Source organism: Quercus robur, chromosome 9 (assembly GCF_932294415.1).
Source record: "Quercus robur chromosome 9, dhQueRobu3.1, whole genome shotgun sequence".
In the NCBI taxonomy this organism is placed as follows: Eukaryota; Viridiplantae; Streptophyta; class Magnoliopsida; order Fagales; family Fagaceae; genus Quercus; species Quercus robur.
Window position 1 is genome coordinate 41853522 of NC_065542.1, and position 15927 is coordinate 41869448.

The 15927-nt window shown below is 34.2% G+C and overlaps 2 protein-coding genes across 2 annotated transcripts; both read right to left on the reverse strand.

The window, feature by feature from the left end:
* Positions 1-1150: 1150 nt before the first annotated feature.
* Positions 1151-2991, reverse strand: LOC126700087 (patellin-4-like). The gene is made up of 4 exons (XM_050398071.1): positions 2188-2991; positions 1973-2097; positions 1741-1882; positions 1151-1414 (listed from the first exon to the last, which is right to left on the reverse strand). The coding sequence occupies exons 1-4, from the start codon at positions 2989-2991 to the stop codon at positions 1151-1153; spliced, it is 1335 nt and encodes a 444-aa protein (XP_050254028.1).
* Positions 2992-12572: 9581 nt separating this feature from the next.
* LOC126698449 (protein STRUBBELIG-RECEPTOR FAMILY 5-like) lies at positions 12573-14024 on the reverse strand. Its single transcript, XM_050395669.1, has 3 exons — positions 13964-14024; positions 13564-13877; positions 12573-13073 (listed from the first exon to the last, which is right to left on the reverse strand). The coding sequence occupies exons 2-3, from the start codon at positions 13766-13768 to the stop codon at positions 12775-12777; spliced, it is 504 nt and encodes a 167-aa protein (XP_050251626.1). The 5' UTR covers positions 13769-13877; positions 13964-14024; the 3' UTR covers positions 12573-12774.
* Positions 14025-15927: the final 1903 nt, after the last annotated feature.

Below are 15927 nucleotides of genomic sequence, written 5' to 3' on the forward strand. Positions count from 1 at the left end.
CATCACACAATCAATCAAATTGGGGCATCATAGAGTCCACCCACCAAATAGTAACCGACGTCAAGCACAAGTTACTAGGAGGTCTTGTCAGTGGTTGAAGGTGGGCCCCCCTCTGTTCAGAGATATGATACTGATGAGCCCACTAATGTGGGGTATATCCTCTCATCATGACAACCCCCACTAAGTGGAGGATATAAATAGAGGAAGAGATGGGGGACTAGGAGGTTGGAAAATGTTGGGAAGTGGAACACGAGAGTATTAAGGAAAAAATACAACTTAGGGATTAAGAAATCTTGTTCGGATTTCAGGGTAGGGGCTCGGCTATACAATCATCATCTTGGCTGAACTAGGATCAAGGGAGTTTAGGGTCAAAAACAACAGTTTAACTCCCTCAGTAATCTTTAAAGCCATTTCTTGGACCTCCCTTTGTAGGATAAGCCCAACCCAAAGTACAAGTAATTTGGAGGTCTAGGCCCAAAAGCCCAAGGTTGTTGGGAATTGATCACTACACTGCATTTTCTATCCTCTCACTTTTCTTATCAACCAAACAAATGAAATTTATATTAGTTTTATATCATTTAACTTGTCCATCCTCCCAACCAAACATACATTATGGAAAACTTAAATGTTTTTTATCTTTCTAATTTTCCAACCTCCTTGACCAAACAAAGCCGTAGACACAGACTGGAATGCCGTTTCTATTAGGCTGCTCTGACTCAAGGTTATATTAAAACAAAAACAAATAAATAAACATGTTCAGTTAGTCTCAAATTTTGGGAATTATTATTTCTACCAAGTTCAGAGTACTTTTTTTGGGATGTGCAAGTTCAGAGGACTTTTCCCCTCCTTTCATCTATATAATTATATAAAGTTAATCACATTAAAGATTCTCCTATGGCTTAATGCCAATTGGGCTAAAAAAAAATATCCTTATTTTGCTATCAAGAAGCCAACAAAAACCGGGCTGAAATTAAGAGACTACAATATGACAATAAGATATGAAGGAGCATTGATGTAAACCAACCAACCAAGGTTTAGCTTGTCTTATAGAATTTAAGAGATAATCATGTGATACGATAGTCATCATTTTAATTGTTAGTTTACAACCAACTTCGCAGAAGAAAATAGAAACTCTTTATATATCTAGCTACTACTTTAAGAAGATATACATGGGGACTGTGGGTTTTGCTTTAGATCTATATAAAACCCTCTTCTTTTTTAAGGTCCCATTGTCAATGGTTAACACAATTCTCCCAGGTTCACTAATGTAGAAGGAATTCCTAACACACTCCCCCATTATCTTTTGATTTTGCAACAAGATCTTGTAGGATCCTTCATCGTCTGGAATAAACTCCTCCTTGTATGACACATCCCATCCGACAACAGTTAAATCCCATACCATTGTAACTCCAGCCTGAACACAGTCCAAAAACCAAAGAGGAAAAAGAAATCAATGTCTAGGTCCACAACATCTTTTAAAACTTTTTTCACAACTATCTCTGTTGTGATTGATGCATAATAAATTGGTGTTAGCGATAGATCCAAATGAAAGTGACATTAGTCCAATCAAAATTGATCATGTTAGCAATTGTGAAATATCTTGTGTTCCTAACATTACTGAAAATAAATTTATCAAAAAGAGTTCAACAACAAAGTAATTTCGAGTTCAAATGGATTTCTTTGTCACATATATAAGTGCTAAGACATTGGAATCTTAAGACTGAGTAACTATTTAAGTACCTCTGTGACTGGAAATTCAATATGTGCAGCTGAATTTGCTCTGATTGTATGCTCAGAAGCATTGTCTGCTGACGTGAAGTCATCATCATTCTCCCTCTTGAGACCACCATATTCAACAAGAAGGTTTTCCGGGGCTATGATCCTTATTGGGTTTTAATCATACTAGAATTAAAATTTTGAAAATACAGAGAAAACAAGATGTAATTGTAGAAATTATAATCAGTACACTCACTTGAGAAGGATTTTTGTAGCTTTTGATGGTCTGGCAAAGACAAACTTTCTTTTAGTCCTCAGATTTATGACCCCTAAAAGCAGCACATGGGATGCATAGTACCACAATGGAACATTTATGACAATCTGTGAAAGCATAACTATAATTTTTGAAATGAATTTTCTAACTGCTAAATCAATTATCATCATAGCTAGTTTAGTTACTTAGACACTTACAATTTTGTGAAAGAGCTCAGGATAATAGTCTTGAAGCAGTAACATAAATTTCTTGCTAACAGAATGAAGCTCTTTCATTGCTGGCCCCGGAGAGTTCTTTAAATCTATAATTTGAACTATGGAGTCCACACCTCCATTCTTGAATCTCAGCTTTTTTATAACCTTTTCCATGTTTTGCACCTTCCACCTTAGAAACTTATCACATTTCTCTTCTGACCCAAACACTTTCTTGTACAATTCCTTGTCCTTGAAAGGCCCATAGTTTAGGAAACACAAAGGGTGACCCTCCTTATCTCTACTTATCAAGCAAACCAGATTTTCAAGATCAGAATCCAACTTCTCATCAAGAATTCCCTCAGTCTTATATTCCCTCCTCCATTTCAGTGTCTTCCAGAGCATCCCAAAAGCCTCATGAACCTTGAAATCTTTCGCTTTTAAGAATTTTAAAAGCACAATGTCGGTTCCTTCATGGCCTTTACTTGGCAATAAAGGCACGCCCCAAAGGGTGATATCTCTAAGTTGTTCTCTTGCCCTTTTGATTTTGAAAGGTGAAAGGTTTTTGGGTGGTTTCCCAAGCAGATAATTCCCAAGAATCGCATTTTCAACCCTGCACCGGAATTCCAATAATGCTTTCTTCTTTTTGTGCTTCATTTCAACAGAAGAATAGGTGTTTTCACCTTCTAGTTCACTTTCTTGGTCTATGTTGGTGATTTCACTTTCATTGTCCTCAACCTCATTACCATTGTTGCTTTTCCCATTTTCATTTTCATTTTTACAGTGGCTTGTGTCATTTTCCTCCGCCATTCTTGGTTGATCTAGAGCTCCTCCCTGCTGGTCAGAATTCCGGCCTGACAAGGGACTCGCCGGAAACTGGAGCCCGGAGTGGCCCCAATTCAATGGTTGGAGAGGGAGAGAGTGCTTTAATTACATGACATTATCCATCATAGAAACCAAGGAAATACAACCTCTCGCAAAAAAAACTGATTAAGATTCTCTACAGTTTATAAGATAACTCTATCTTGAAGTTCTTACAATGTTACCATTTATTATTAAACATGTAATATATCATCAATGACTTCAATGGATGTGAAAACTGTACTAGTTAATATTTTCCTTAAAAATCCATGAGACAGTAAAATCTAAACCATTCATATAATTATTAATGATTAGGATTTTAAAAACTATATGATCATGTCACCTTAAGAATTATATACAATCCTAATCGGAAACTTAACCAAATGAAAGCCTATTTTGACTCAGCTAAGATGAGTTTTCTTAATACCAACCACTAGTTGTCAGTTGCCAAATTTAGGATTAGTGTGTTCTGACATTAACTAAACAGTTAGTTTTGTAAGGTTTGACCTTTTAAAGATCTGGCAGATATATCAAATTAGTGGCTGTAAATGTATAGAAAATGGATACAGTTTCAAATGCTATTACATTTTCTTTTGAATCCCTATTCGATATTTACTGCATTGGCCTTAAATTAAGGTAGGCTTTCTAATTTCTAAAATACCTACTATTAGAACATTCACATCAGTTTCACCAATTTAATATTTCAACAAAAATTTATCTAAACTCAACCAAAACAAGCGTGCATCAGTCTCACTAAATTAACTAAAGTTTTTCAAGATGATAGTCTTATCTCTACATGTAGTGAGCCTCTATCCTCGCTACATTAAATTTCAATGTTGATAAAGTATTAAGGCTGATGTATGTGTATGAAAATAATAGATAGCTAAACTAGCAAAAGTATAGTTTTTTGGATTAGTTTAGCTAAATATTTGAGGAGACGGACGAGAATTCTCTTAAAAAATACAATCGAGAATTTTCATATATAACATTCATTCCTTGAAAAAAATAAAATAAAATAAAATAAAACCTACTAAAAAAAATCATTACTTCTCTTTCTTGGAAAAATCAACTCAGTTCAACAGTCTCTAAAAAATAAAAACCCTCAATCCAGCAAAGCTTCAATCCTCTCATTAGTTCAAATGACAAGCTTGTTCATTCCCTTCCCCCTCCCCCCCCCCCCCCCCCCTTCTCTCTTGGAAAAATTTTGTATGAGACGGGCTCATGAGACCCATGTCTTACTAACATGTGGGTCTCAGGAGATACTTTCTCCTCTCTCTCTCTAAAATAATCAATTATATTTCTCCTTAATTATTGTAATCTCAATATTTGCATATCAAATAACATTTTTTATTTATGCACGTGCAGGTACTGTAGCAAATCTTAAAGAGTACAAGGGCCGAAGTTCAAATCTCCAAAAGGGAGCTTCACACACATATATACTTAGATTAGGCTAGAGTAAAATTTCTATCTTGTATCAAAAAGAAATAAAGATCCATTTTTTTAGCAAATTTTTCTTTTAAAGATTTTTCCTTTTAACTTTGTTTCCCTCTCTTTTGGATTTATAACAGTCTCAGTATTAAAAAAAAAAATTAAAAGAAAAACATATGGTTCACAAAATAATTTAAAACTAATTATTCACGAGGTATAAATTATCATATTGAAACTTTTATTTTTATTATTTTATAGCAATTAAACAACTTCAACTACACGAAGAATAAAAAACAAAAAAATCAGGTTTTATGGCAATGAAGTTAGACATAAATAAAGCTTACGATCAGGTGGAATGGAGTATTTTATGCCAAGTAATGGAAAAATGGGTTTTGATGATAAGTGGATCCAAATGATTTTTGGCTGTATTAGTTCAATTTCTTACTCCATCCTTGTAAATGGGGAACCTCAAGGGGATATAAAGCCTACTAGGGGACTTAGACACGGGGACCCTTTGTCTTCATATTTATTTCTTTTGGTTTCCGAAGGTCTTAATGGTTTAATCTATCAATCAGTGACAACAGGCGACATCAAGGGTTTCTCTCTTTGTCGGAATAGTCCTCAGGTATCTCATTTATTTTTTGCGGATAATATTCTCCTTTTTTGTAGAGCGGAGTTAAGAGAGGTTCGAATTATTCAAAATATTCTGAAACGGTATGAAATAGAGTCTGGTCAAAAAATAAATAATGAAAAGACCAATCTATTCTTTTGGGAAATCAGTTTCCTTGATGTCAAAAAATGCCATTAAAAATATGTTAGGTGATGGAGATTAATGAGTATGAGCGTTATTTGGGTCTTCCTGCTGTGGTGGGAAAAAACAAAAGGGCAAGTCTTAATTATATTCAAGAACGCATTTGGAGTAAGCTTCAAGGGTAGAAGGAAAAATTGTTATCTCAAGCGGGTAGAGAGGTATTATTGAAAATAGTAGTCCAAGCCATTCCTACCTTTGCTATGAGTTGTTTCAAACTCCCTGCAGGCCTTTGTCATGATATTAAAGTAATGATTCATAAATTTTGGTGGGTTCAACAGGGCAATAGGAGGAAGATTCATTTGAAGAAGTGGGAAATTCTCTGTCAACCAAAATCGAAGGGAGGGGTAGGCTTTAGAGAATTGGGAAAGTTCAATGAAGCAATGTTAGCAAAACAAGTGTGGAAGTTAATTTATGATACTGACTCGCTGTTTTACAGGGTTTTCAAAGCTAAATATTTTCCTACAGGTTCAATCTTTGATGCTAAGGCAAAATCGGGCTCATATGCTTGGAAGAGTATCCTGCATGCTCGAAAATTGATAAATATGGGTGCACGTTGGAGGATAGGCGATGGTGTAGCATAATAATTTTTCAAGACGCTTGGATCCCTGGTAATAATTCTGGTCGAGTGCTATCCAGTTTCAATGCTATCTGAAAATTCCAGAGTGGACCAATTAATTGATAAGGAATCAAAAAGGTTGTTTGGCCAAACGATAACTCTGTTTCCATAACTCTGTTTCCATCACTCAATTCTCTGATTTTTGAGTTATGAGTTATGGAAACTGAAAACAACAAAAAGCTGTTTTCAGTTTCCATAACTCATAACTCAATGGCATTTCCGTAAATAAACACACATGAGGGACCCACAACCGCAACTTTTGACCACCTTTGGACTTTTTTTTTTTTTTCCTGGGTTGGCGTTCTTTTTTTTTTCTTTTTCTTTTTCTTTTTCTTTTCCTAGGTTAGCTGTTCGGGTTTTTTTTTTTTTTCTTTTTCTTTTCCTGGGTTGGCTGTTCGGTTTTTTTTTTTTTTCTGGGTTGGCGTTGTTCTTTTTTTTTTTTTTAGCTTCAGTGAGTTGGGTACTAAAAAAAAAAATGTACTGGCTGATAGGTGTGGTAGCCATGAATAGTGTGAAAAAATTGAGTGATGAAAATAAAAGTAATGTTGCCAAATGAGTATGAAAAAATGAGTGATGAGTGATGAGTGATGGAAATTGAGTGATGAAAATTGAGTGATAAAAAATCCTTACCCAATCAGGCTCTAGATGGTGGAATTCAAGTCTTATAGATTCTATTTTCTACCCTTTGAAGCTCAGAAAATTATGTCCATACCTTCATGTTCCTCATCATAGGAAGCTGTTCTGTTTTGGCCACATTCTACAGATGGTTTGTATACAGTTAAGTCAGGGTATAATTTGCTCTGTGAATCGAGTAGCAGAGATGCAGCTTCATCTTCTGACACTACTGACAAAAAAATTTCTGGTCACACCTGTGGAAATTAAAAGTTCCGAACAAAGTTAAATCTTTTCTTCGGAGAGCTTTTACTAATTCCATTCCTACCATGCAGAATTTATTAAAGTGAAAGGTGACTCAATCATCTATTTGTAGCTTCTGCAAAGTGAGTGAAGAATCCACCATTCACGCTCTTTGGTCTTGTGAAAATCTTCAACCGATCTGGAATTCTTGCTTCTCTTCTCTGCCTTCGGAATTTTCCAGAATTCACTCTTTCTCTGATCTGGTAATGTTAGGCAATTTGGAATAGAAGGAATAAAGTTCGGGTTGGTGAGGTGGTCTGGCCGCTACATCAAATAGCTGGTTTGGCTCGAAAACATCTCCAGGAATTTCACAAGTCTCAGCCTGCCCCAAGGAGGAAGGTGCATCCCTGCATACCACGATGGAAACCTCCTGATCAGGGTGGTGTAAAGACTAATTTTGATGGGGCCATTTTTGAGGATATAAATGCAGCAAGTTTAGGTGTGGTGATTCAAAATGATCGAGGCAAGATCCTAGCAGCTATGGCTGAGAAAGTTCCCATACCAGATTCGGTTCTAACTTTGGAAACTTTGGCAGCGAGACGTGCAGTCCAATTTGTTCATGAAGTGGGCATTTCTAGCTCCATCGTTGAAGGTGATTTTGAGACCTCCATCAATGCGCTTCGTAAAGGACAGTTACTAAATTCTTCCTTTGGCCATATCATTATAGACATCTTGTTGCCTACTAACTCTCTTCAGAGTTTTTCTTTCTCTCACATTTGTAGGTAAGGTAATGTGTTCGCAGATGTCTTTACTAAGAGAGCAAAATTTTCATCTCCTTTGTCAGTTTAGATAAAATCTGTTCTACCATATCTTTATAATTGTTATTTTCGGATTTTTCAGCTATTGAATAACTAGGCCACTTTGGCCTTCTTCTAAAAATATATATATATAATTGAAAAATACTAAGATCTTACTAGACAATGACTTTAAAGGTCTGTCTGTCTAAACTACTAAACTCCCACTTCATGTACGTTAAACTTAATTCAATTTCCAAAATTCAATTTTCACTAAATTTACATGATTAGTGCTAGAACAAGTTAAAAATTTAAAAAAAAATTAAATTTTAAATTTTAAAATTTAAAAAAAAAAAAAAAAAAAAAAAAAAAAAAAAAAAGAAAAAAGATTGTACAATCCCACTTTGTCCAAACAATCTATATTATAGGGGAGAATCGGCGAAGTAGGATCATAATAAGATTGATGGGACCACACCTATACTACCATCCAAGCCTTTGCGGACTTTTTTAGCTTCACATTACTTTTTTCTTTTCTTTCTTATAATTATGTTGATTGCATTTTAATTATTTAGGTGGTTTTGGTCCCGAAACAACTACTCTTTAGACATGTCTTAAAAAAAAGAGCCCTAGATCAAATCATCTTTAAGCGATCAAATGATCTCACTTTATTCTTCAAGCTTAAGCTTCACTAGTCTTCCACTTCCATAACGCAATTCCTCTAGTTTTAGTTTATTTTACTTTAATTTTGTTTTTCTTCTTTTTCTTCCTACATATGTTCCATTTTCATTTTTGCCAACTATAGCAACTTTTTGTAAATGCGTTTGCACTCAAACTATTAATTCTAGGGGTGTCCAAAACCGACCGTGACTAGCCGGACCGACCAACCCGTCCGATCTCCACCCGATTTCAGCTCGAACCGATGTTACCATCGGTCGGTTTCGGGTTTCTGCGCCCAAGGCCCGACGCCGGCGAGTCAAGTGGCGGGTTCTCTTCTCCAAAACCCAAGCCACCCGACCCGACGGAGGTTATATACAAATCCAACGAAATCGAGATCAAATCCGAGGAGATTCAGCAAGTTCTCAACCATATTTGGTGAGATTTAGCCAAATCTGGCCATTCCCAGCAGATTTCAGCAATTTTGAGAAGAGGCTCGGCGATTTTGATGCAGATCTGATGAGTTTTTACATTTTCCGACGATGATTTTGCAGATTCTGGCGCTTTTTTTTCAGATGCCAGTGACTTTTAAAGCTCCGACGACGACCTGAAACCGACCGAACAACCCGATCTCCACCCAAACCCAAAACCGAACCGATCGATTGACACCGGCGGTCGGTTTCGGGTCACTCTTCTTTCCACCCGATGACCAACGGGTCGAGTTTGAGCTGGGTTGAAAACCGACTTGGCCCGACCCGTGGACAGTCCTAATTAATTCAAAGTTATTCTTTTGTGGATTTAAAATAATCACACATCCAACAAAAAAAAATTAAATAATATATATATATATATACACACACACATATATATATTTATATTATAGTCAGTATAATCAAAATCCAATTGTCTTATATAATAATAGTTTGCCAAACACTTTTAGATCTTCATTTAGATATATTAATATATTATATTAATTGTTGTATAGTATGATTGTTGTAAAATTACAACTTTTAGATCTAATTAGACATGTACTGTAAAATTAGTCAACAATTATAATATTTAGATATGAAAATCCAATTATAACTTTTAGATCTAATTTTGTGCCACATATCTTATATAATAATATATCATATTAATTTTCATATATAACATTCATGCTAAAATTTTGTGCCACACATCTTCATTTAGATATATTAATATGCGGGTAATTCTACAATACCCCCTCTTTTTTTGGGGGGTACGGTACCTACTAGTAGGCAACCTATTATATCAGATTACCAAAACATCACATTTGATGGTACCATCCTCACATTGTGTAGTACTAATATCACATGTGATTGTACTTTTGTCACATTCGATGGTTTCCTTATTTTTTCTCACATTTGATGGTACCATCCTCATATTATGTAGTACCAACATCACATGTAACTATATTTTTGTTACATTTGGTAGTTCCTTTTTTTTTTCTCATATTTGATGGTACCATTCTCACATTGTGCAGTACTAACATCACATGTGATTATACTTTTGTCACATTCGATAGTTCTCTTATTTTTTTTCTCACATTTAATAGTACCATCCTCACATTATGCAGTACCAATATCATATGTGACTGTACTTTTGTCACATTCGATAGTTCCTTTATTTTTTTTCTCATATTTGATGGTACCATTCTCACATTGTGTAGTACTAACATCACATATGATTGTACTTTTGTCACATTCGATGATTCCCTTATTTTTTTTCTCACACTTAATGGTACCATTCTCACATTGTATAGTACTAACATCACATGTGACTGTACTTTTGTCACATTCGGTGGTTCCTTTATTTTTTTTTCTCACATTTGATTGTATCATTCTCACATTGTGCAATATTAACATCACATGTGATTGTACTTTTGTCACATTCGGTAGTTCCCTTATTTTTTCTCACATTTGATGGTACCATCCTCACATTGCGCAATACCAACATCACATGTGACTGTACTTTTATCACATCCGCTAGTTCTCTTTTTTCACATTTTATGGTACTATCTTCACATTACGCAATACCAACATCGCATGTGGCTGTACTTTTGTCATATTCGGTGGTTCCCTTATTTTTTTTCCTCACATTTTATGGTACAAATCTCAAAGTGTAGTACTAACATCACATGTGACTGTACTTTTGTCACATTTGGTGGTTCCCTTATTTTTTTTCCTCACATTTTATGGTACCAACCTCACATTGCGCAATACCAACATCACACATGTGACTGTACTTTTGTCACATTCGGTGGTTCCCTTATTTTTCCTCACATTTTATGGTACCAACCTCACATTGTGCAATACCAAAATTATATGTGACTGTACTTTTGTCACATTCGATGGTTCCCTTATTTTTTTCTCATATTTGATGGTATCATCCTCACATTGCATACTACTAACATCACATGTGACTATACTTTTGTCACATTCTGTGGTTCCCTTATTTTTTCTCACATTTGATGGTATCATCTACACATTGCGCAATACTAACACCACATGTGATTGTACTTTTGTCACATTTGGTAATTCCTTTTTTTTTCACATTTTATGGTACTATCCTCATATTGCACAGTACCAACATCACATGTAACTATACTTTTGTCACATTTGGTGATTCCCTTATTTTTGTTCTCACATTTTATGGTACCAGTCTCACAAAGCACAGTACTAACATCACGTGTGACTGTACTTTTGTCACATTCAGTGGTTCTCTTTTTTTTTTTTTTTTCTCACATTTGATAGTATCATTCTCATATTATCTTGGTTTCTTCCACAAATATTTGAATATACCAATTAACTTCCTACGTATCTCCCTTGGTAGCTTCCATCACATTCAGGAGCATACCTCCCTATAAAATAACATAGCTGAGGTCACTTTCTTGATGTTTATATTTTTATTATTTATATATACTATAAAACTGAAGATGTATAATCTTATGTGCTCTCTAATTGTTCTTATGCAACATCTGCAACTTAATCACAGTCATGTGTTTATTGTGGTGTCTAAGGTTGGAAATAGGGTGACTATACAATTAGCAAGTTATGCAAAAAATCCAATCCAAAGATTGTTGACAATTTTATAATTTTCAGTAAACACTTGAATTGAAACTACAGATCCAGTATGAAATAGTCATCAATCAAGGCTACTACACCAGGTTTTATAGTTTTTAGGCATTTTCATTAGATCCACGTGTGCGGAAGTGTCCCAAATGACTGTGTCCAACACGGGTATAATCACCCCAACTAAAGTGTCTATGCAATTTTGTTTCATAAAATTATTATTACATATAGACCCATCTAAAACAAAATAAACATCTCAAAAAATTTCCACAATAACAAAATTTACCAATAGAAAAGCTAAAAACAATTAACCACAATTGACCAATTTTATCAAAAACAAACAACCCAATCCTTTTAAAAAAATTATCAAAATAATTTTGCCCTTAAGAGTTTAGCATTTTGACCATAATGATAAGTGTGAGCCTCATTTGAGTCAGCAAAGCCTCCACTAGCTAAAGTCTAAGAGAGCCCTAATTGCAATGAAATGCTTTCGTTGTTGAAGACTTATCAGTGTCACAAAGCACTTATCTCTCTCTCTCTCTCTTAGAGTTTCGCAAAATTTATACAAACTCTTCATTCTAAAGCCGTTTGGTATTTGTTCCTATAAAATATTGGAACATGTAATTTGAACATAATTGGCTGTTAAAATGTCTATTTTCATCTCTATGCTTTGTTCATTCATATGGGTGGTTGATAGTAGCCCTCACTATCTCCTCAGTGTAAGTAAGACCTATTTACTAGGATTTGAGACTAAGCCATATAATTTATGGCATTGTCTTCTTTTAATTGCTTTAATCTTTATATCTCTCCACTTTGAAATGACCCTGAAACCTAAAATAAAGACTGAAATACACTTAAAACCTATAAAATGACTGTAATGCCCCCCAAACCTAAAATATTACTGAAATGCCCCTGAAATACATAAGGTAATGAAAAAACCATTGATAATCCAATTGACAAGATGATGATTAAAAATTTGTCATCATAACCAACTAAAAAAATGTCTTGCCAACTATTGACAACTAAAATGTTCTATATCAATAGAAAGAGAGAACCCTAATGCATGACTTTTTTCACAACATTTAAAATCTCAAACTAAAAAATTGTTTCAAAGTTCTTAACTAAAAAGTTATATATTAAGAGAGACGATAAAGTATCCAAAATATGTCTTTTACACAAAAATTTAAAGGAACAAACTAGCAAATCAAAATATGTGTCATCATCAAGTTACTTCTGTCCTGTTTTGAGATTCAAAACGTCAAACAAAATTTATAGCTCTTATGTGACACAAATTTCAATTCTTTTTATTTTATTTTATTTTTTTGAGAAAAAAAAATTACAAAGTACCCTACAATAGGAACATCAAACAAAAATCCAAGTCCACTTTCTTTGCCACTGCCTCTGAAGAATTCCATCATTCAATTCAATTAGGAAGCTTATATTTTCCACATTTTCACATACCATAATTTGAAACATAGTTAGTCTCTAATGGCTTGATGTATTGCTCCTTCGTATCCCAATAATAGGTAATTCTTCAATTATAAAATGAGATGCTTTTTCTAGAAGGTGGCCTGACGCGAAATTAGCAGTAGCAAGTTGTAAATCTGCCAAAGAGTAGGATGTAGCACGAATGGAGGTGCTTTTTCTAGCATTCAGAAGGTTAGCGAACTCATTGTCATTATAAGTTTGCTTAAACTCAGGAGGTGGAAGCTTAAAACCAACTGAGGGAGACTTTTGCAAGGTCTTTATATCAATTGAAGCAAATGAATCCACTGACCTATGCCCTGTCACTAGTATAATATCTAGTTAGTTAGATTACAAGGCGAAGTCCACATTTACCAGGCATACAACAAAAATAAAATAACCATCTTAAGAAATATCAATCAAACATTACAGAATGATGAACTAGACATCGAATGGCCAGCAATGCACTACTTTTGATCAAGTAATCGAAAGACAACCTAAAGAATGCATAGACAAAGGAGATATGCCAGCCACAAATAGACTAATTAATATTTAGTTAATGACAAGTCTATCTACACCGAATATCATAGACCTTACATGGATAGGCATGGCATACACTTTCTATTCCAGAGCCTTTTTACTAATGAAGGTGCAATATCATGCTACAGATGTTCTAGAATTTTTTTTCGGGACAAATCTGAATAAGCAAAGAGGAAAATTTAAGGCCTAATAAGAAATTTATGTTTGCAACATTATTAAAACAATTACAGTAAGCTCCCTACAAAAGAATGCAGAATAAAGAAAATTTACCATTGAAGTCGTTGCTTATGCCGGTAGGCAAGTCTTTGGATAATTCCTGAGATGCAAGAGGACTAAATGATCTACTTTGGCTAGATCTCTCTTCATCAAGGAAATGTGAGGAAGGAGATGACTTTCTTCTTGAAAATAGTGCAATTAGTGCCCCAATTGCTGCCAGTACACCCAAAGCTATTCCAACTATTGCTGCTCCACTCATGACAGACTTACCTCCAGAATGTTTTTTAGTAGTGTGTTGATCAAGAACATGTGGTGTACAAGGAGGAGGAGGATGAGCTCCTCTAGATGACCAGGAATTACCTCCAGATCTTCATTAAAGATAATTATAAAGTCAAAGAAACAACTTCTTAAAAATTGCATCCATAAATAAGAGTAATTTGAACAGAACACTCACTCTAAGTTTATTTCTTTCAATTGGTCCGGACTCCATCCAGTAAATTTGTTGTTTTCAACATTTCTGTAGTAAAGGATGGAAATTTAAAATATATCACGCAACACAAAATACTCTATAATTATATTAGTTTAATGAACCTTTTAAACTCTTAATGGTATCCCTCACAACTAAGATGATAAAGAGAGCATTGTGCTTTCAGATGGCAAGCATTTTTCTATGATTGCCCCTAGCCCTTTTAGATAGTACATTCAATCTGGTTTAAATTTTCAATGTCTCTTTAGCTAGTATTATATACAGTGATTTGGGGAAGCCATTTTCAATGCACAATTTGAATTATAAAAATACACTTCAGTGTTGGACTAGATAACTAAGTTAAACCATTTGATTCATGGAAAGATGCACGCATAGAAATGGTGAGCATCATATTCAATTAAGAAAAGGAAACGACACATAAATTATCTCATTTTATAATTCTTCAATGACCCCAAATCATCACAGGTAACTAGCAAACATATAACCCAAAAAATACCAAAACTAAATCAAGCTAAAATACCCAAACAAATTAACCCAAAAACAGGAAAAGAAAAAAAAAAAACCCAATTCTTACAGAAGACCTAGCTTCTCAATACTAAAATACCTAGATCAAAGCTAACCTAAGAAAATACCCAAATCAAATAAATAAAGAAAGAAAAACAGATTCTCAAATACTAAAAAAAAAAAAATTCTCACCAATGGCAGTGGCGGACGATATAAAGGAGGTGGATGGTGAGTGTTCATGATGGCAGTGGCACAGCTTGCAATGGACGATCTGCTTCTTCGTACCTCTGTCTTTCATTCTCCGTTTTTTTTTTTTTTTTCTTTTAACCGACTTTCGTTATCTCGTGTCTCTCTTTTCCTTTGGTTTTTTGTTTTGATTTTATACACTACCTATTCTACCGGTATCAGGTTTACTATTAAACCTAAATAAATGGTCTGGATTGAATCAATAAAAATATGCGGCTAAGATTTGGGTGGGTACCATACCCTCTAAAAAAATAGGTGGGTACAGTAGAATGACCCTTAATATGCATGTGATACAAATTGAGTTACATCACCATGTTCCCTTAATAGTTTGGTCGCACTTTTTTTCTTGCAAATTTTAGTTTAAACTATTTTAGTTCAGTTTTTAAAACTATTTCTGAAAACATGAAATATATATTTAATTTTAACTTATTATTGTATAGCAACTTGGAACTTGAAAAACATTTTCCTTTGCTTTACCATTTGGCAGTTTGGTACTTGTTTACTGATTAATGAATTTGTAGATAATTGTTTTTTCCAATAAAGCGTATCTATAATTTTTTTTTTTTTTTCAATAAAACGTATCTCTAAAGTTAAAATAAATTACTAACAAAGTACTAATAAACACTATATTTAATTTAAAAAAATTTCATTAATAATTCGTTATGATTATTTAATATGCATAATCATTATCAGTGTTTTCTTTAACGAAAAATAGGGTCTATTATCAATGTTTTTTTTAACGAAAAATAGGATCTATTATTCTTCAATCTAATTCTATAATCCAATATGTAACATAATCAACCACTCCTATGTTAGATATCAATTTTAACCACCTTCGACTTACACCAAAAGCCTTGAAACTTAACCCTTCCCTAACTATCGATAAAATAAATTAGACTTGCACGGTTGCACTTGCACCCACTACAGCGTGCAACAATACCTCTAAAACACGCAGAAATTTTCAAATTTTCAACTTCTTAAATCTTTGAAATTTTTTTTTCAATCCGCAAAATAAGCCCACCTGAAGATAAAAGGTGATGCGACACCGGATTCTACGGAAAGCAAAACAAAGCAGCCGAAAAGACAAGGTTTACTGACATGAAAAGCTTGAGGCTATTAGTACCAAAGTTGATTATACATTTGTAGCCATGTATTCACAAAGATTTCACAAAATTAAACCC

Bases quoted from the DNA above. Each gene is read 5' to 3' on its own strand.
- LOC126700087 (XM_050398071.1), bottom strand. From the start codon at position 2,991: ATGGCGGAGGAAAATGACACAAGCCACTGTAAAAATGAAAATGAAAAT. The intron at 2,098-2,187 runs GTAAGTGTCTAA...ATGCTTTCACAG, and splicing joins CTGAGCTCTTTCACAAAATT to ATTGTCATAAATGTTCCATT. The intron at 1,415-1,740 runs GTACTTAAATAG...GACTGTGTTCAG, and splicing joins TTGAATTTCCAGTCACAGAG to GCTGGAGTTACAATGGTATG.
- LOC126698449 (XM_050395669.1), bottom strand. From the start codon at position 13,768: ATGAGTGGAGCAGCAATAGTTGGAATAGCTTTGGGTGTACTGGCAGCA. The intron at 13,074-13,563 runs GTAAATTTTCTT...TACTAGTGACAG, and splicing joins CATAAGCAACGACTTCAATG to GGCATAGGTCAGTGGATTCA.